Source organism: Glycine soja, chromosome 3 (genome assembly GCF_004193775.1).
Source record: "Glycine soja cultivar W05 chromosome 3, ASM419377v2, whole genome shotgun sequence".
Taxonomy (NCBI): Eukaryota; Viridiplantae; Streptophyta; class Magnoliopsida; order Fabales; family Fabaceae; genus Glycine; species Glycine soja.
Window position 1 is genome coordinate 5,759,950 of NC_041004.1, and position 19,918 is coordinate 5,779,867.

The 19,918-nt window shown below is 28.8% G+C and overlaps 1 protein-coding gene across 1 annotated transcript; it reads right to left on the minus strand.

Annotated features, from left to right (window-relative positions):
- Window positions 1-12,267: 12,267 nt before the first annotated feature.
- On the minus strand, window positions 12,268-13,133 carry LOC114406038 (dirigent protein 22-like). Its single transcript, XM_028368581.1, has one exon. The coding sequence runs from the start codon at window positions 13,090-13,092 to the stop codon at window positions 12,517-12,519; it is 576 nt and encodes a 191-aa protein (XP_028224382.1). The 5' UTR covers window positions 13,093-13,133; the 3' UTR covers window positions 12,268-12,516.
- Window positions 13,134-19,918: the final 6,785 nt, after the last annotated feature.

The window sequence follows — 19,918 nt, forward strand, 5'->3', positions numbered from 1 at the left end:
GTTCTATTTCTTGGTACATTAGTCTTCCCTATCCAGACATTAATCACAAGCCATTATAATTCTCGTGTTATCATATATAGGTTCAAGCGAAAGGGATCGAGCACCTTCAGGTCGATTATCTAAGGGCAAACCTAATTGTAATATTCAACTAATCTTAAGAAGCCTACTAATCAAAGCTTGAATCTCAAGATTGAATTCAATATTGCCCATGAAATCAAGAACCTGAATCACCGAATATTAGGGTTATCATCAACCCAATAAGAATTCCTCTTCTTCGATCCGGTTCCCGAGTTGCCACAGCTCTAGTCATTTGATTCTGATTACGGGTCCCACCGGCAACTATAATGGTGCTTGTTGGAGGTCTCCTCCTTGACCTGGTTGTTGTTCTTTGATGATTTTTTGTGGTTGGTGTCATTACCATTTTGTCTAGTTTCTGATTGATGTTGTGTCAGGTTGTGATACTCTGATGGATCATAGGGAGGGAGGGGATGGGGATTTGGGGTTGGGTTGATGGTGTCCATGGATTGAAGAGGGAAAGATAGGGTTGGGCTAGGTTAGGGTTTTGATCTTTGCAGTGGAGCAAGTCACGAAGACTTGAGAATGAAGACAACAGAATACAACGATGGGCAGTGATGACACCTACAGTGAAAGTAAGCATCGTGAGTGAGAGTGGTAAAGGTGAACAATGTCACGAGTGATACTGGGGAGAGCGAGATGTTTAACAATTAATCGAACAATATTGATTTTTATAAAAATCAATGTTAACATATACACAAAAGATTTATTTTTAAAAATCAATGTTATCAATTGATCAAACAACGTTGATTTAAAAAAAAAATCGATGTTAATATTAACACATAACATCAAATTTTTGAAAACCAATATTAATAAAGTCAATTTATTTACAATTAGTGTCATCATGTTTTTTTAACATCCATTTTTATAAAATCAATCTTAAAAGAGCCATATTAAAGGTATATTTTCTATAGTAGTGTGTTGTTGGTGGTGTGTTCGGGTCTTATTTGCTTATGCTTCAAAAAATGGATTTTGTAGTATTGCTCATGCTAAACCATGGCCAATTCTTATTGCTATTAATATTGCTTGGAATCGAGGCTTCTAATCTTTAGTTATAGGATGGGATTCCCAAGTGCGGATTAAGTTTTTGGTCATGATTGTCATCAATCTTAGAGCCGTCAAAATGGGTTTCGGTCCGTGGGTCAGCCCAGCCCACTGCGGGCTAGAGGTGGGCCGGGCTCAATTTAAAAAAAACGGTACCAGCAACTTTTCAGCCCAGCCCACTTAACCCGTGGGTTAGGTGGGCTCAACCCGTGGGTTGGTGGACCAACTCGTCAACCCACCAAATTTAAATAATATATTATTTTATTTTATTATTATAAATTTATAATTGTTAAGAAATTAAATTTTTATTTTGTAGCTAGGAACCCAAGTGGGCTTGAGGTTGGATGTGCCCGTGGGTCGGTGGAATTCTACTTGTATCATGCTTGAGAGTGCTCTTAGGTATCGTCGTGCTTTTGCAAGTTTCACTATTCGTGATAGAAATTACAAATGTTGTCCATCTAATGAGGAATGGAAAAGAGCTAAAAAATTGTGTGAATTTTTGAAGCCATTTTATAAGATGACTAATTTGATTTTAGGTATATTTTTTCAAACTTCATAATTATAATAAATAGTATCAGATTTATATTTATAGTTTAATTATCTTATTTGAATATTTTTTAGGTACATCTTATCCAACTTCCAACGAATACTTCATGCAAGTATGGAAAATTGAATGGTTGTTGCGAGAAACACTTAAGTGTGATGATCCAGTATTGCAAAATATGGCAGTGTTGATGATGAAAAAGTTTGGCAAGTATTGGAGTGACTATAATGTCATTCTTTCAATTGCTATGATTCTTGACCCACGAATGAAGCTTGAAGCACTCCGGTTTTACTATTCAAAGCTTGATGCTTCTACTTGTGATGAAAAGATTAATAACATAAAAGAGAAGATGTACAAGCTCTTTGATGAATATGTGAGTGTAAAGTCAAGTTCATCTACTACATCAAGTTCTTAACAACCTACTGTTGAAGAAGATTTCAGTATAGAAGAAAATCAAGATATGGATGATCCATATAATGTTAGTCTTTTCTTTTGTTTAATTATTTAATTGTTTTATGATTCAATTTATTTAATTTAATTTTTCTCTTATATTGTCATAGGAATATATCAATTATGTGAGCCAAAATGTTAATGTCAATGACAAGTCTGAATTAGATCTCTATTTGGCTGAGACACCGCTTGAGCCAAAGTTTTTTCCTAAGTTGGATATTTTGAGTTATTGGAAGGACCGTCAAGAACGTTATCCAAATCTTTGTAGATTGGCATGTGAGGTGTTAAGCATTCCTATAACAATTGTTGCTAGTGAATCGACATTTAGCATTGGTGCTCATGTGCTAAACAAGTATCACGCTAGTCTTCTTCCTTCCAATGTTCAAACACTAATTTTAACCCAAAATTGGATAAATGGTTTTGAAGATATTGGTAATTTACATTTCTTTTTTCATAATTTTTAGTTTGTTATTGGTGTGTTGTTTTATTTATTTGACTTATTAATGATATTGTTTATTTTTTGTTTGTCTTTGTAGATGAAATTAAAGGTGATGTTGAGAAAGAAGAGGAAGTTGTTCTAGATTTCACAGTCCATAACTCTAATGTTTAATTTCAATAGTTTAGAAGTTTATTTTTAATGACATTTAAATTTCAATTATCTTAATGTTGAATGTTTATTTTGAATACTTCAATCACTTTAATATTAAATATTTGAATTTGATTTAGTTTTGTTTTTATATTGAATTTTATTTTAAGTTGTTTGGAATAATTATTTTTTTTTACAAAAAAAAGATAAAAAAGTGGGCTAACCCACATAACCCACCAACCCGTGGTGGGCCGGGCCGAGCTGGCATTTTGTTAGCCCACAAAAAAATAGGTCGAGCTGGGCTAGCTCACTTTTAGCTCAACCCGTTGCGGGCCAGCCCACGTGGGCCGGACTGGCCCGTTTTGACAGCTCTAACAAGAAATTCGTATAAACCATATGGATTGGCAATCCATATGTTATTATACCTTGATGCAATCTCATGTTTTGCGAGAAATTAATTAAGATGCGGAAATGCTTGCAAAGTTAAGAAGTTATTCCGTGGAAAGTGATTAAAAGATTTTTTAATTTGTTATTTTTTTTGGGTTAATTAAATTTTTAGTTCATTAAGTCTTTTAGATCCAAACTTTCAAAAAAAAATTAAAGAAATTTTGGATTTTCGTTAATTTTTCATCTAACATTTTTAGTTTTTTTTTAATCTATTTTTAGTCTCTTATTTATTTTTATTGCTCAATAAGATTATTTCTGAAGATAGGCTAAATTTTTTTAAAGTTAAGAAGTTATTCCGTGGAAAGTGATTAAAAGATTTTTTAATTTGTTATTTTTTTTGGGTTAATTAAATTTTTAGTTCATTAAGTCTTTTAGATCCAAACTTTCAAAAAAAAATTAAAGAAATTTTGGATTTTCGTTAATTTTTCATCTAACATTTTTAGTTTTTTTTTAATCTATTTTTAGTCTCTTATTTATTTTTATTGCTCAATAAGATTATTACTGAAGATAGGCTAAATTTTTTTAGGGACTAAAAATGTTGACAAAAAATTAATAAGAAACTAAAAGTTAGTCAAATAAATTTTGAGGACCTAAAAATTAAAATTTATAAAAATTAAGAGAATAAAAATTTAATCTTTTTTTATAACCACGAGTGTAGGCAGGTTGGGTAGAAGTTCACCAAAATTAGTATAGACTTCAAGGCTTAAAGATCACCTAAAGAAGTATTTATAAATTATATACCAACAAATACTCATATTGAACATCTAATAAACCTATATTCTTTTAAGATATGGACTCGTTGCTGAAGAATTGAAGTAGTAATTTGTTCCTTCTTTAATATGTATTTTGCAGTATCTTTCTGTTTCATCCACTTGTTTCCTTGTGACTTTTAGTCTTTTTCTGAGGTTTAAGCCCCTTTCATTAAGAAAAAAATATTTAACATAATGTTTGCATCTCAACAAAAATATTGGTGATATGTGAAAATCAATGTCAACTAAAATTAATTAACCTAATAAGGCACGTTTATAAAAACTGTGTATTATAATTCTATTTCATTGCAAGTTGATTGACCAAACCGTTCTATATTAATAAAATAAATCGTTTTCTTTACGTTATTGGATAGAACTACAGGTTATATATGGTCAAATTAAATAACAGTTAGCGTAATGGTGAATTAAATAATTTAATTAAATATTTAATAAAAATATCGTGTCATCAAATTTTATTTATATTTTTTTATCTTAGTTTTGTTAAAGTAATATAAAAATATATAAAGATCATAAATTAATTTTATAGGAATTACAAGAGTATTACAAGAGTCTTATATAACCTTGCTATAAGTATTACAAGAGTCTTATTCAAAAAAGAAAAAGTATTACAAGAGTCACTAGGTCAAAAATATATATATGAATTTTGAAAATGTACGTTAGCAAATCTGTATGTTTATAACTTATATGATCAATTTAAAATTTACGTAACATTTTAAAAACTTCACATGACTTTTATATTTAATATTAATATCTTATAATTTTTTATAAGGAAATATATGATAATTAAAATTCGCATCTATTCTATTAAAAAGAGTTTTTTTTTCATATGACATGTATATATTGATGTATGATTGGTGATAAAATTGGTTGGATGATTAAAAAAAAAAAAAAGAGAGAGAATGAAAAAAATATGATAGGTTCAACTCTTTACTAATAAAATTAATAAACTAACAATTAATATTTATCAATAAAAAATTGATATCTGATTTTGTTGCATATATACATCATTATTTCTAGATCTACAACTAATTTCTTATTCTCTTGCATATATTGTACCAGCACAAGAACTATCCAGATTGTAGTAGTGTCCAAGACAACCTAAGTTGTCACAAGCTAATATTCTGCAGCAAAAAATTAAACCATCAAATAGTAAGTGGAACATTTATTTATAGGTATTCTTTGTCTACGTACCATCAAAAAAGAAATTTCAAAGTAGGACAGTGTCCCCACTGACTAAAGGCAATGCACCTACAGCAGTAAACGCTACGTGCTTTGGCATTTTAGCTACAACCAAAAGCTTGTTACCAAAATAGAAGCAGCTAAATTATATAGGTAGTTTCTCTCCCCTTAATGCAGTCTTTTACTTTAAGGAATTATTAATTTTGCAAGATTAGTTTTTGTAGTTCAGTTGGATTCTTCTGACAAAAAACTCATAATTTAGGATATATATTAATTTATTAATCACCTTTTCTTAATAATCAAAGAACTGTATATGATATGAAGCAGTTAGAATTGCATCTTTGGTTTTGATTATTATTTGGAAAAATAGTTTTCATTTTCTTTCTCCCTCCCTGACAACATGTTAAGATTTTGAAATTAGAGGTTGCTGCTGGAATACCAAAAAAATAAAAAATAGAGGTTGTTGGTTAGTTAGCGTTTTACACTAAAAAACAACTTGTTTTTGTTCTTTAATGCATATGAAAAGGTCTTTGCAGATCGCAAATTTCTATTATTTCTAGAAAATGACGTAAAAGGGTAAATCAATACATGATCCATTCAAGGCAATAAAATTATAATTTAAATTAACTTCTTGATTTATTCATGAAGTCCAACTGTCACGTATACTGACCAACTAATAATATACATTATTTCCCTCTTATTTCTTTGAAATCAAAGATGTTTATTTTGTCCATTGATTAGACACCAAATGGGTCTTCTAATTTTAATTGGAGTCAAGTGGCACCAAATAAATTCGCATTATTCATGAAGCATTGCTTTCTAGCTGGACCGGCCAGAGCTAGAGCAATATTTCCACTAAATTAAACATATTACAAGCCAAAATGACCTGCAAGACTGACAGTATCACATTCTCAGGGGGGGACTCACGTTATATGAGTGGGCCCCGATTTTTTTTTTCAAATTAAAAAATTTAATAGATAAGTATTTACATTTTAAAAAAATTACTTATCTTATTAAAAGAAATTTGATCTTCAACTAAATATTATATTTTATTAAATTTAAATTATTATATAATTAGTTTTTTTACTTCTTTTTTAATTATCTCTATTTTAAAATTAGGGATTAGAATTATGAATTTTAAAAACATAAAAACTAAATTTCTTTATTTTAAAATAGAAAATTAAAATTATGAATTTTAAAAAATAAAGACTAAAAGCCTATACTTCATTTTTATCTCCTAAATTTTTTAAATTTTAAACTAAAAAAATCTTCTTAAATTTTTTTATCTAAACTCTATATATTATCAAATTTTAGTTACTATATAAAATTTTTTTATTTTTATATCTAATTTTTAAACTCTATTTTTTTAATTATATTTTTGTGAACCTCGTATAATCAAGTGTCACTAAGATGAAAGATAAATATTTTATTCATTATATTTTGGTTTATATTTAAAAATATCGTTAAAAATTAATTCATACAAACTCAATTATTAATTATTTTTGTGACATATAAAAAATAATTTATGTGCTTTAATAAATCATTAATATAATTAAATATAAAACATCAAATGACAAATATTTTATATACAAATTAATGATGTATAATTGGTGAACGATTTTTATGTTTTGTCCGCTATTATCTCAGTCTGGTCCATCCCTCGTCACATTTCTAATGCATTGACTTGGAATTAAAGATGTACTGTGAAGAGACGTGCAGCATGGGCAAGTACCAGCGTAATATTTTTCCCTTAGAGGGTATATACTAAGAAATTATCAATTATTAAAGCAAAAGAAATAGGATATTGCTATTTCCACTGCCCATTTTCATTTTTTTCCAACCTATCCTCAGAAAATCTCTTCGTTAATTCTTCCGAACCCAAGAAAAAAAAAATCCCACCACTCAACAAACCATTAACGCCAATCCACAAGGAAAACAAAGCCTCTGAATCTACAAGTGCTAATCCCAAAGGTAAACCAAAATTGGCCACCACTAAATGACTATATCCATAGAGGTTGCAAATGCGTTAACGTACAATAAGTCTTCAAATGTATATCCCTTAACTTATGTACACATGATAATGCAGCCTAAAACAGAGTAAATTAAAAGACACAGCCACCCAGCCCTTGAAGCTGTTACCAGAAATTGGTGAACAAATTCCATAAATCTCGCGCACATTGCTGTCATTGTGCTCACGCTCATGTCTCAACGAGGTTGAGAAGGGCACTCGCAGTTTGGAGAGGCCTCAAAGGGGATTGTGTTTTTGTGGAAGGTTTTTTTGCGAAGAGAATTAAATAGGAGGGACACAAAGATGGGAGGAGCATGTTTAGCATGGTAGTTTGGGGAACAAAATGAGAAAGGGGAGTGTATTAGTACAATTGGGGACTGGAAGTAGCAACTTCATGTGTGATAGATGGGCTAATTGTCAAAGTGGACTAGGACATTGCTTTGTGCACTCAACAGAATTAATGGTACATCCAACAATTTATGTGAAGTGGTAAAAATGTCTTTCACTTAAATTTTAAAAATGCTTCCCTCTTCCTCTCTGTTCACTCTGTCCATGCATTCTGTGCTTTCTCTTCTTCGTTCTTCGTTTGATGTTCTCTCCGCGACGCTGCCGTCATTCATGCTGTCAGTCTCTGCCAGCGAAGTCGTCATTGTGTTATGCTTCGCCATCGTAAGTGTCTCTTCCCTCTTTGTCGGTTTCTCACGTTTTTGTGGTTGGTGGAGACTAGAAATCCGTATAAACCATATGGATTGGCAATCCATATGTTATTATACCTTGATGCAATCTCATATCTCATGCCGGTTATATTTATCCACTTATCCATGGTAACCTGCATGTAACAGTTATAATTAAATTTATTTAAAGTCAATTTAATCCATCAAAACGTAACAAAAAAAACTTATATACCATGGATAATCCATCAACAAGTAGGGATCGCTTTAATTTCTCAAATCTGTCTATGCCACCAAGTAGGTTGATATACTGATAAGACCATTTTGCAAGTTCTTTAAGCAAATGGTTGCGAACCAAAGACCATGAATCTTCACCCATACCTAATAAGACAATAATTGCATGATATCCACAATTACCATCAACTTTGACATGAATAATGTTTTCATTGGAATCATGAATGCATGGATGAAATTGATCCAACATTGGTATGATCCTTCTTGGTTTAGCTTGGTCAGATGATGATGCACTACATTTGACTAAAGAATTATTATTTTACACAGAATGTAATGCATCAACATACTCTTAGTAAGACGGATCACGCTTTGTTGATCTTTGATGTTTGGTCCTTGTTTTCACCTTTTCTAGAGGAGCACACATAGAGTTTAGATCAGGGTAAACAATTTCCCAAAGTTTACTCTTTAGAGTAACTTTGCCACAAAAATGAAACTCTTCAAACCGCTTGGATATGGTTTCCATTTCTTTGGTTATGTTGACTTCGGGCTCAGATAACCATTGGTCTGAAAAACTTAGTCTCCGCTAAAACATATGGATTGTGTCAAGTGATATGGTACCAATAACATATTTAACTAGCTCACATGCACATGAAAGACTATGAGTAATTCTCATTATACATCCACAATGAGAAGGGTTTTTACTAGTATAATGTACACGCTCAAACTCAGCAGTAATTTGGTTTAAAGGATACCTTGATACTATGCCAAGTAGTTTCTTGTATAAGGTAACTTTAAAAACATGTCCAACCACATGTGTACTTGTCTCAAAAGATACCTTAATTTCAGTATGTTGCAGTGTTATCACGTCTGAGAAGTATGTGGTAACTTTAAAAGCATATATAACCACATGAATACAGTTTTGACTACATTCATTAATGCTAGATCTCTGTCGGTAACAATAACTCCAGGAAGTGCATCACGTCTGAGGAAAAGACCTCGAAACCGTTGTAGAGTTCAAACAACATTATTTAGACGTTCTCCTTCCAAATAGGCAAAAGCAACAGAGAATGTCATTCTTGTTGGTGTCACACCAATAACATCAAGTAACAACAATTTGTACCTGTTTGTTTTGTATGTACTATCTATCAAAAATACCAAATTGCATACATTGGTTAATTTGACTACATCAGGATGACACCAAAATATGTCACGTACAACATCTTCATCCTTCAATTTATGCCAATGAATATACTAATCTCGTTCAAGAAACTTCATTAATTGTTGCATTTTAGTATTACCGCCTCTTATGGAAGAATGGTAAGCATTTCTTGCATTGTATATTTGCTTGATTGTTGTATAACTATTGACATTGTGCTCCTTCAACGTTAGAAAAATATTTCTTGGTTTCACCATTGATTTTGTCATATCAACAATAATGATCTTCTCATCCTTAGTCAGTCGAACATCATACGGATGTCCAACTAATGACTTAGCCAAATCATGATTGTGACTCCTACACATTAACTTCACCATCCATCCTTCGTCTCCCACCACTAGTTTCGCATGCAACTTAAAAGGACACCCACATTTTCTACTGGCAGTAACTATTCTTACCAAACCTTTCTTCTTGGCCCTATACTGACCACTCCTTTAATAACCAATTAAAACAAATGAGGTTCTTCCTCTAATATCAATATTTGTGTCTAATCTCATAATCATATCCACAAAACCAATTTCATAAGCAACAGATTGAGCCCAATGTGGAACATCATCATGGGTAGCAAATACCTACAATGCAATTCATACATGTTTAGTCTTCAAGAGACATTCATTTGCTTACTTTAATAATAATAAATCATATTAATACATGAGAAGTATTGAAAGCCTTAGAACAATCAGCATGTTCTTCATTCACACCAACTTCGTCTTCATTTTGTTCATTCATATCAACTACTTCAGATATTACACTGTCATGCATCCACTGATCTTCATTCATCTTAACAAAACATTGAAAAATTTCAATGACAAACAAAAAATCCCTAACCACACCATAATTATACCATCATATAATTTTCTCATTTTTTTTACTACATTTAATAATATAACACATTAAATTAAAAAGGTAAAAAAACAAATTTATGTTAAAACGACTAAATTAAATTAAAAGTATAAATTCTTTTAAGATTAATATCAGTTTCAAACTATACAAACTACAAGTTTCAAATGAATATTCAAACTATATCTATTTAAAAGTTTTTTAATTAACAATTCTAATTTTATTTAGTTAAACAATAAAATAAATTTATAAAAAAAAAAACTTACGGATTGGTAAGTCGTAAGAAACTTATAGATTGATAATCCAAATGTTACTTACGGATTGGTCAATTCGTAAGTATCATACGGATTGACAATCTGTAAGGTTTTTACAGACTACCAATCTGTAAGTTATATAAAACTTATGGATTATCAATCTGTAAATTTCATATAACTTACGGATTATCAATCCATAAGTTTTACACGAAAAAAACCAGATCGAAGACCTTACCTTTGCCTTGAATGGCCAAACCAACCACCACTTGCCTACGAACTACCGTAAACAATGCACATCCACCAAAGAGGACCCAACAATGAAAAAGTACCTCTCATGAGAATGAAGGTGAAGGCAAACAAATCAAAATGTCGCATGAAGAAGGAAAGCACAGAAGTTATAAGGCAGTGGTATTATCAGAATTTTAAAATTGTGCTGGGTGTATCAATAATTCTTCTGTTGCACAAAGCAACGCCCAGTGGACTATAATTTTAGTTGGGCTTCCCAATGTTGGATAGTCAACTGTCAATATAACGGCCTACTTTAATTTAGGGCTTTACTATTAGCACCTCTCCAATTGCTCCTGGCACTTTCCCTGAATGTTATTATTTTATGTAATGACGAAAATTTCCATCCCAACGAAAACAAGTTTCTGTTGGATATATCAATCACTTACACTGCAGTAAATTATTTTTGTTTTGTATGAACACAACGGATTTTCATTGTGTTAATATTTTCACACCTGCTATTACACAATAGAAACTTGTTTCTATTATGTATATTTTTTAACTACACAATGGAAATAAGTTTCTGGTGATCAGTAAGTGGTTGACATACACAAAAAACACTTATTTCCCTTGGGATGAACATTTTTGTCATTACATAAATAACAACATCCAGGGGTACCAGAGGGAAAAAAAGCGCCTGCATAAATTTGGATTGCCCCCTTCTTTTTAGCTTATGGGTCAAACAGTTTTTTTTTTTTTTTACCAAAATGCATACATTTTAAGCACAAGCCGAATTTACAATAATCAATGAACATTAACCAAATGCTCATCATGTTAGAGGAAGCTCCTGTTATTAGAGGTGTTTGTGTTCTAATTTGTTTTGACTTTCATTTTAGAAAAAAAAAATCATCCAAATCAAACATCAAATCAAAATAATATACCTTTTAATTTGGATTACTTTGGTTTAATTTTGAATATAACATTATTTTCAAACCAAACCAATTTTACGTGGTCTAGTTTAAATTTATTTGGTAGTTTGTTACATTTTTTTTAGTTTTACGCCACTTTTGAAATTATTTTTAATTTTTCAAATAATAAAATAAACTGACAATATAAAATCTAATAACTAATTGAATCATGATGAAGCCTTCAAAATGACATTTGCATACTATAATAAATCGAAGAAAAAATATAGTTTTTTTCCAATTATTTTTTGGATGAACTTAAATGATATTTTTCAATCTGAGAGTCAAGAATTTATTCTTCGAGGCATATATTGAAATTCATTTAAAAAATTAACATCTCTAAACAGATGTATTTAGCATGCATTGACTTAAGATTGAATCTTGGATTACATGCTTAAGAACTTAGTTATTGTCATTCTTGTTGTCTCATGTTTTTTCCCCCAATTTGATCAATATAATTTTCATTTTCCTTTAATCAGTTACACAATTTTAAATGGTTTGTTTAGGTTTTAAACAGCCTTACTTGCTATAGTGATCATTGATGGTGCAATCGGTGTCCAAGTTGAAGGTCAGGGGAAGCTCCAGCTACTCCAACATTACTTAATGATCTGCATCCTTATGTATCTGTTTACACTGACCATAAGCAACTTGTTGGCTTGTTGCTAACCAATTCAAGTATTAGAGATTAGAGATATTTTGGTATTTATTGCATGCATCATTAGATTATATAATTCACTAATTCCAGAACTTAATAAAATATGTGGCAAAATGTTTGAAAAATCTGGTTTTTCATATCATTTCCCATGCATCATGGGCAATCATTATTAACCTTGTTTACAATACTTGCAAATTGCAATCTTCATAACATTAAAAACAAATAATGCAAAACCTGGTATACTACTAAACCTCCTCTCATAATCGTAGAAGAACATATATATATAGAAACTTGAAACATAGTGTGCCACACATTAAATCAAAGCAAAAACGCATTCAACTAACTGATCCTCATCAGTAATGTGAAACATAAATGTTGTACTCAATGGTAGACCTAGTTTGTGGATCAAGAAAGACTGTATTAACTTCAGCATACCCCGTAGCAAATCTAAACACCCCACTGCCCCCAATAACAGGAATCTCTCTAAGATTCTGAGATATGCGGTTCCTCCCCAAGATCGTGATGGTGCTGCCATTGTACTTCCCTTCGGTCAACACGAAGTTCAAAACCACCAACAGGTTGAACTCCGTCTGCGAGGTGGCAGCATACAACCCCTCCACTCTCCCCACCAGCTTCGAGCTACGCTCCGGCCCCGTCGTCAAGGCGTTGTCCATTACCCCCACCGTCCCGAAGGAGGTGGTGGTGTTGTACTTGGGCAACGCCGGAACGACGGGAACACTGGTAGCGTTGTTCGCGGTGAAGGTCTCGTGGAAGTAGAATCGGAAATGACTAACTTGGTTTTTTTTCTCTAGACCGAGCGTTGCTCGGTCTAGTGAGCCAACGAAACCGGTGTCTTCGGCGGCTTTGGTAGTTGAAGTGAGGGCTTGGCATGAGATGAGAAGGGACAGGATGAGAAATTGGGGAGCCATGGTCTTGTGGTATTGTTTGGCAAGTTGGAATGAAAGTGTTTGGAGGGAAGAAATTTAAAAACGGAGGGATGTGAGAAAAGTCTGAAGTTTGGCCAAGTGATAATTATTTCTAGATGGCTGTTTAATTGGATTAGTATACGCACATCAATATAGAAGGAGGTCTTTTATGGCTTTTGTATCTTTTTACTTGGGTTGACCTGAATTTAAGCCATAACGTGAATTAATACAAATCCAAATACACATTTACTCAAATTTAAAGATTCTACGAGTAATTATTCAAGATTCATTAGTGGACTATTGGTATTTGTCACGCTCCAAAAGCTGGTAGTACTATATAAGCAGGAGATAGGAATTATTTGCAGTTATTCCTATGCACCTTAGTTTTGACATCTAGTGATAGACATAATGAAGTATTTAAAAATTACACACCTATTAATAATAATAATATTATCAAAATAAAATATATAATTGAGAGTTCTCATCTTATATACTATTGTACAGTTAAAATAGATCTAAATTCAAATATTTTTTGTCAAAAAAAAAGTCAAATATTTGTTTTAATGTCTAACACTTTACATGATTAGTTAATCAAAACAATTTTTTAGTATTGATTTTAAGATATTTATTATTAAAATTAATAAATTTATCATCCAGTGATATTATATATCATTTAACCAAAATATACATATTCAATAGATCTGTTAATTATTCAAATTTATACCTATATAGATTTCAAGAAAATAAATAATAAAAATCAAGAATAATTTTATAAAATAAATTGATATATATATATATATATATATATATATATATATATATATAACATAAAATTATGAAAACAAAACATTATTTATAAAAAAATATTTTAGAAATAAAGACTTAAAATATCATAATTCTTACCTTAGTGTCTTTGCATATCTCTTTTAGTTTTTTTTAATAAATTAAGTAAATGTTTGTTCCAATAAATTAAGTAATTTTATTTAGGACAAGACGCGTACGAAGTTAGCAATTTGTATTACTCATTCGCGGCGGCTTTGACTTCTAAGGAGTTTTCACGTGAGGCTTACCTCAAGGAATTGAAATAACCATGCGAATTCTGCCTGATGTCTATTAATCGCTTATAAATATTTGATTAAATTATATTTTTAGTTCTCTCTAATTTTATATTTATAATTTCGATCTTTATATTTTCTTTCGTAATTTTTGTTCATGAATATTAGAAATTTTTAATTTTTATTAGTTATTAATTTTCTATACATTTGATTTTTTATTCAATTAAATATTAGATCTAACATATTTATTTAATTTATTATTAATAAATAATTTAATTTATTAAAAAATAAGTATATATCAAATTAAGAATTAAACTGAAATTATAAATTTTTTAAAATGTGAAAAATAAAATTGCTAAAAAAGAAAGAGACCATAATGACGGATGAAGAATTAAAGGAGGATTAATAGTATAGTTCAACCTAAATATTTTATTAATATTATGTTTTTTATTTCTCTTTTTATTTTTTCTCTTTTTTAATCCTTGCGTATATATTTTTGATAAAATATGTTACTAAATATTTTATTAATATTAAGCTTTTTTTATTTCTCTTATTACTATTAATTTCTCTATTGTAAAGTAAAATATGTTTTTATTCCTTATCATTTTTTACCAAGGGTTGTATTGGATTAGGATTTTAAAAAACCATCTTAACATAAAAATGTATCGTGGACTTTAAAGATTATGTAGGAATGTTATGATTTATTGGAATTTTTTTTCAAGATTTTTATGATAGTTTAGATTTTAAGAATTTATATCTTAAGAATGTAAAAGAATTTATAGATTTATAAGATTTAAAAGAACTTTGTGAATTTTTAAAAACGCATTCAAAATTACAAGAGTTGGTGAAAAAAAGAAAGAAATGACAAGGTTAAGATAAAAAAAAAGTAAAATCAATACAATTTTTTTTAATCTTTAATAGCTAAATTGTTTCTAGGTTTAGGTCCTCCTATACTAAACCTTCTTACAATAGCATCTTCTCATTTTTGTTTTCGAATTTAAACATTAAATTTAAAATTATACACTGATTTTTTTATTTTTTTTAATTACTATAATTCTTTCATGATAAATCTAATGACATGTTTAAAAGGGATACAATAATAAGCCTATACAAGAAGGGAGTGATGAGACTGAAAAAATTGTAGGAGGATTACTTAGCTATGAGGATAACAAAATTAAGTGTGACAATCCATGAAAATATTGTGTCAAGTAGATGATGTGCATAATCAATATAAGAAAACACATGGTTAGCATTGACACATAAGACAAATATTAATTTAATTTAGAAAGCAAATAGAAAAGTGTAAAGGAAAGAAGTATATTTGACATTTTTTTGTTCCAAAAAAAATAAGAAACATATATATGACATGCAAATCTTGAAGAATATTATTTTTGGCAGTTGTTCGATACCTCTTTCAATTGAGTAGATCTCATTTTTGTGTTCAGTATTCAAGAAAGAAGAGAGTATGTCTGATGAGAGAAAAGAAGGTCTGATAACCAATATAAAAATAAAGAAAGAAGTCTAACAAAATTTCAAGGGTTTGAGTGAGATTATTTGATAGATGTTTTATACTAAAAGTCAGATGAAATCCATCTCAAAAGATAATCCATCGAAATTTGTATATTATTAAATAGGATAAATAGTCACTTTTGTCCCTCAATGTGTAATTCACTGACAAATGCATCTCTAAAAAATAAGAATACAAATTTTAGTCCCTGAAAGTGTAAAAAGTGCGACAAATATGTTATGTCATTAACTTCTGTCTGTCACTGTTAATAAAATAGCCTACGTGGTACGGAGAGACAAATTTATCACTGAAATGATCCAACGTGGATTACCAATATAGGGTCATATTTGTCATAATAATTTTTTTGACTTTTCGTCTTCCCACTCTGTTGACAAATACGTCTCTGAAAGATGAAAATATAAAATTTAGTCTCAGGAAGTATAAGAAGTGCGACAAATATATTCGAACATTAATAATGAATTGTTACTAATTATTATTATTATTATTATTATTATTATTATTATTATTATTATTATTATTATTGTTATGTATTTATAATTTACTGTTCTTATCCATTTAGTACTTATGTAATATATTTTTTAAATTTCCTTTTAATATATATATATTTTTATTATTTTAATTTCCTTGTCAAACCTTAATCTTTGCCGTTAAAAAAAACTTTATCTTATATCTTATAATTTTATCAAATTTCTACTAAATTTCTCACTTTTAATCTTTAAAATTATTCCATATCACAATTCCAACTTAAGTGCCCTCATATTTAGATTAAAAATAATATGTCGAGAATTTTGAGTATAAAAAATACAATCGACTGCGGGACCAAATTTATTTATTTATTTATTTAAAAAAAGAATTTAATCAACTATTTTTTTTTAAAAAAATCTCACAAAATTTAACTAGATAAAGCTAAAGTGGAATTATAAGTCTTTTTCCTTGATCAATAATATATATATATATATATATATATATTAAATATGAAAGAATCTTTTGGATAAATCTTATATGCTTCCATTCGAGATTACACTTATTATACATAATATGAATGAAATTAAAATAGTTACTAATAAATAAAGAATACAAATAATTTAAATAAAAAATATAATAATGCTCAAACTAATACAAAGATTAACTTTAAAATAAAACAAAAAAAAACTAACAAAGAGGTTTATTCTTTATCTTTGGGATGTAGAGTTGTATATCTCGCTGATTTATGGACTGCAACGACCTTCCATTCCATTTGACATAATGTGACAGAGTACATAATAAAGTTTAATAATTAATTAAAGAAACAAAAAATTTCAAAAAATAAATGGCTTTCATTTTTTTAAATGGTAACTCAATTTTTTTATACCATAAAACTAAAGAATTTTATTTTATTTTGGAAAATAAGTAGTTATATTGATTAATTAAAAAACTAATTAACAATTTGATAGATGGATAAATAGATAAATAATCAAAGTATAAGAGTTCAAATCTTAAGCTGTATTTTACTGTTTTTTAATCCCTTTTTTCATAGTTTTTCTCCTATACAATTCATTATATACGTCGGGATATATTTGTCGCACTTCTTATACTTTTAGGGACTAAATTTGGTATTTTCATCTTTTAGGGACATAGTTGTCAGTGAACTGAGAAGACAAAAAGTCAAAAAATATTATGACAAATATGCCCCTATGCTAGCCATCCACGTTAACAATCATTTCAGTGACAAATTTGTCCAACCGTGTCATGTAGACTATTTTATTAACGGTGACGGACGAAAGTTAACGGTACATATTGAAGGACAAAAGTGAGTATTTATCCTTTTAAATATCAAAAGACTTTTTTAAAGTTATAAAAAATCTTAATGAAATATCACTAGATTTTGTTGTACTTCTTCAAAAATCTTAAAAATCTTAATTAAATACCATAAAACTTATTTATATCATTTAAAATTCTGATTGAATAACACAATACTATTTTATAAAATTCTGAATGAAAGTGTTTGGAGGGAAGAAATTTAAAAACAGAGAGATCTTAGAAAAGTCTGAAGTTTGGCCAAGTGAGAATTATTTCTGGATGGCTGTTTAAATGGATTAGTATACGCAGTTCAATATAGAATGAAGGAGGTCTTTTCGGCTTTTGTATCTTTTTTCTTGGGTTGGCCTGAATTTAAGCCACAACGTGAATTAATACAAATCCAACCACACATTTACTCAAATTTAAAGATTGTACGAGTAATTATTCAAGATTCATTGGTGGACTATCGCTATTTGTCACGCTCCAGGCTCCTAGTACTAAGCTGGAGATGGGGACAGTGTTAAAAAGTCTCTTTATTTACTGTTATTCCTTAGTGCTTTAGTTGTTACAAGGAGTCCGAGACATAATGAAGTATTTAAAAATTACATACCTATGAATAATAATATGATCAAAATAAAATATATAATTAAGAGTTCTCTTCTTACATACTGATTTTGTATAGTTAAAATAGATTTAAATTCAAATATTTTTTGTCACAAAAAAAGTCAAATATTTGTTTGTATCTGACACTTTACATGATTAGTTAATAAAAACAATTTTTAATATTGATTTTAAGATATTTATTATTATAATTAATAAATTTATCATATAATATTATATGTAGTTTAACCAAAATGTACACATTCAATAGATGTATTAGTTATTCAAATTCAAATATATATAAATTTTAAGATAATAAATAACGAGGATGATGAGTAATTTTATTAAATAAGTTGATCCATATATATATATATATATATATATAAAGTAAGAAATATAAAAATAAAACATTATTTATAAAAAAATATTGTAGAAATAGAGACTTAAAATATCATAATCCTTACCTTAGTGTCTTTGCATATCTCTTTTAGTTTTTTTTAATAAATTAAGTAAATGTTTGTCCCAATAAATTAAGTGAATTTAGTTTAGGACAAGACGTACGAAGTTAGCAATTTGTAATTGTATTACTCATTCGCGGCGACTTTGACTTCAAAGGAGTTTTCACGTGAGGCTTACCTCAAGGAATTGAGATAACCATGCGAATTCTGCCTGATGTCTATTAATCGCTTATAAATATTTGATTAAATTATATTTTTAGTTCTCTTTAATTTGTTATTTATAATTTGGGTCTTTATATTTTCTTTTGTAATTTTTGTTCATGAGTATTAGAAATTTTTTAATTTTTACTAGTTATTAATTTTCTATACATTTGATTTTTATTCAATTAAACCCTAAATTTAACATATTCATTTAAGATTTCATTAATAAATAATTTAATTTATTAAAAATAAGTATATACCAATTTGAGAATTAAACTAATGTTGTAAATTTTAAAAAATGTGAAAAATAAAATTGCAAAAAAAGAGAAAGACCAAATGATGGATCAAGAACTAAAGATGGATTAATATTATAATTTAACCTAAATATTTTATTCATATTATGTTTTTTATTTCTCTTTTTTTATTGTAGAGTAAAAAATATTTTTATTCCTTATTGTTTTTATCAAGGTGTGTATAGGACTGTGATTTTAAAAGACTATTGTAGTAAAAAAAAAGTATTGTAAATTTTAAAGATTGTGTAGGAATGTTTTGACTTATCTATTTTTTTTCAAGACTTTTATGATAGCTTAGATTTTAATGAATTTATATCATAAGAATGTAAATTTTTTTATAAATTTATAAGATTTAAAAGGATTTTGTGAATTTTTTAAAATACATTCAAAATTATAAGAGTTGATAAAAAAGGTAATAAGAAATGATGAGGTTTGAATAAAAAAGTAAAACCAATATTATTTTTTAAATCTTTTAATAGCTAAATTGTTTCTAGCTTTAGGTCCTCCTATACTAACCCTTTTTTCAATAGCATCTTCTCATTCTCGTTTTTGGATTTGAACCATAGATTTAAAGTTATACACTGATTTTTTTTTCAATTATTTCATGATAAATTTAATGACATGTTTACATGGAGTGCAATAACAAGCCTATACGAGAAGGGAATGATGAGAGTGAAAAATTTGTAGAAGAAATACTGAGGTATGAGGATGACAAAATTAAGTATGATAGTAATGGAAACATTGTGTCGAACAAGTGATATGCATAATCAGTATAAGAAAAATATGGTTAGCATTGACACATAAGACACATATTAATTTAATTTAAAAAACAAACATAAAAGTGTAAAGGGGAGGAATATATTTGATGTTTTTTTTGTTCCAAAAGAATAAGAGAGACATATATGTCATACACAT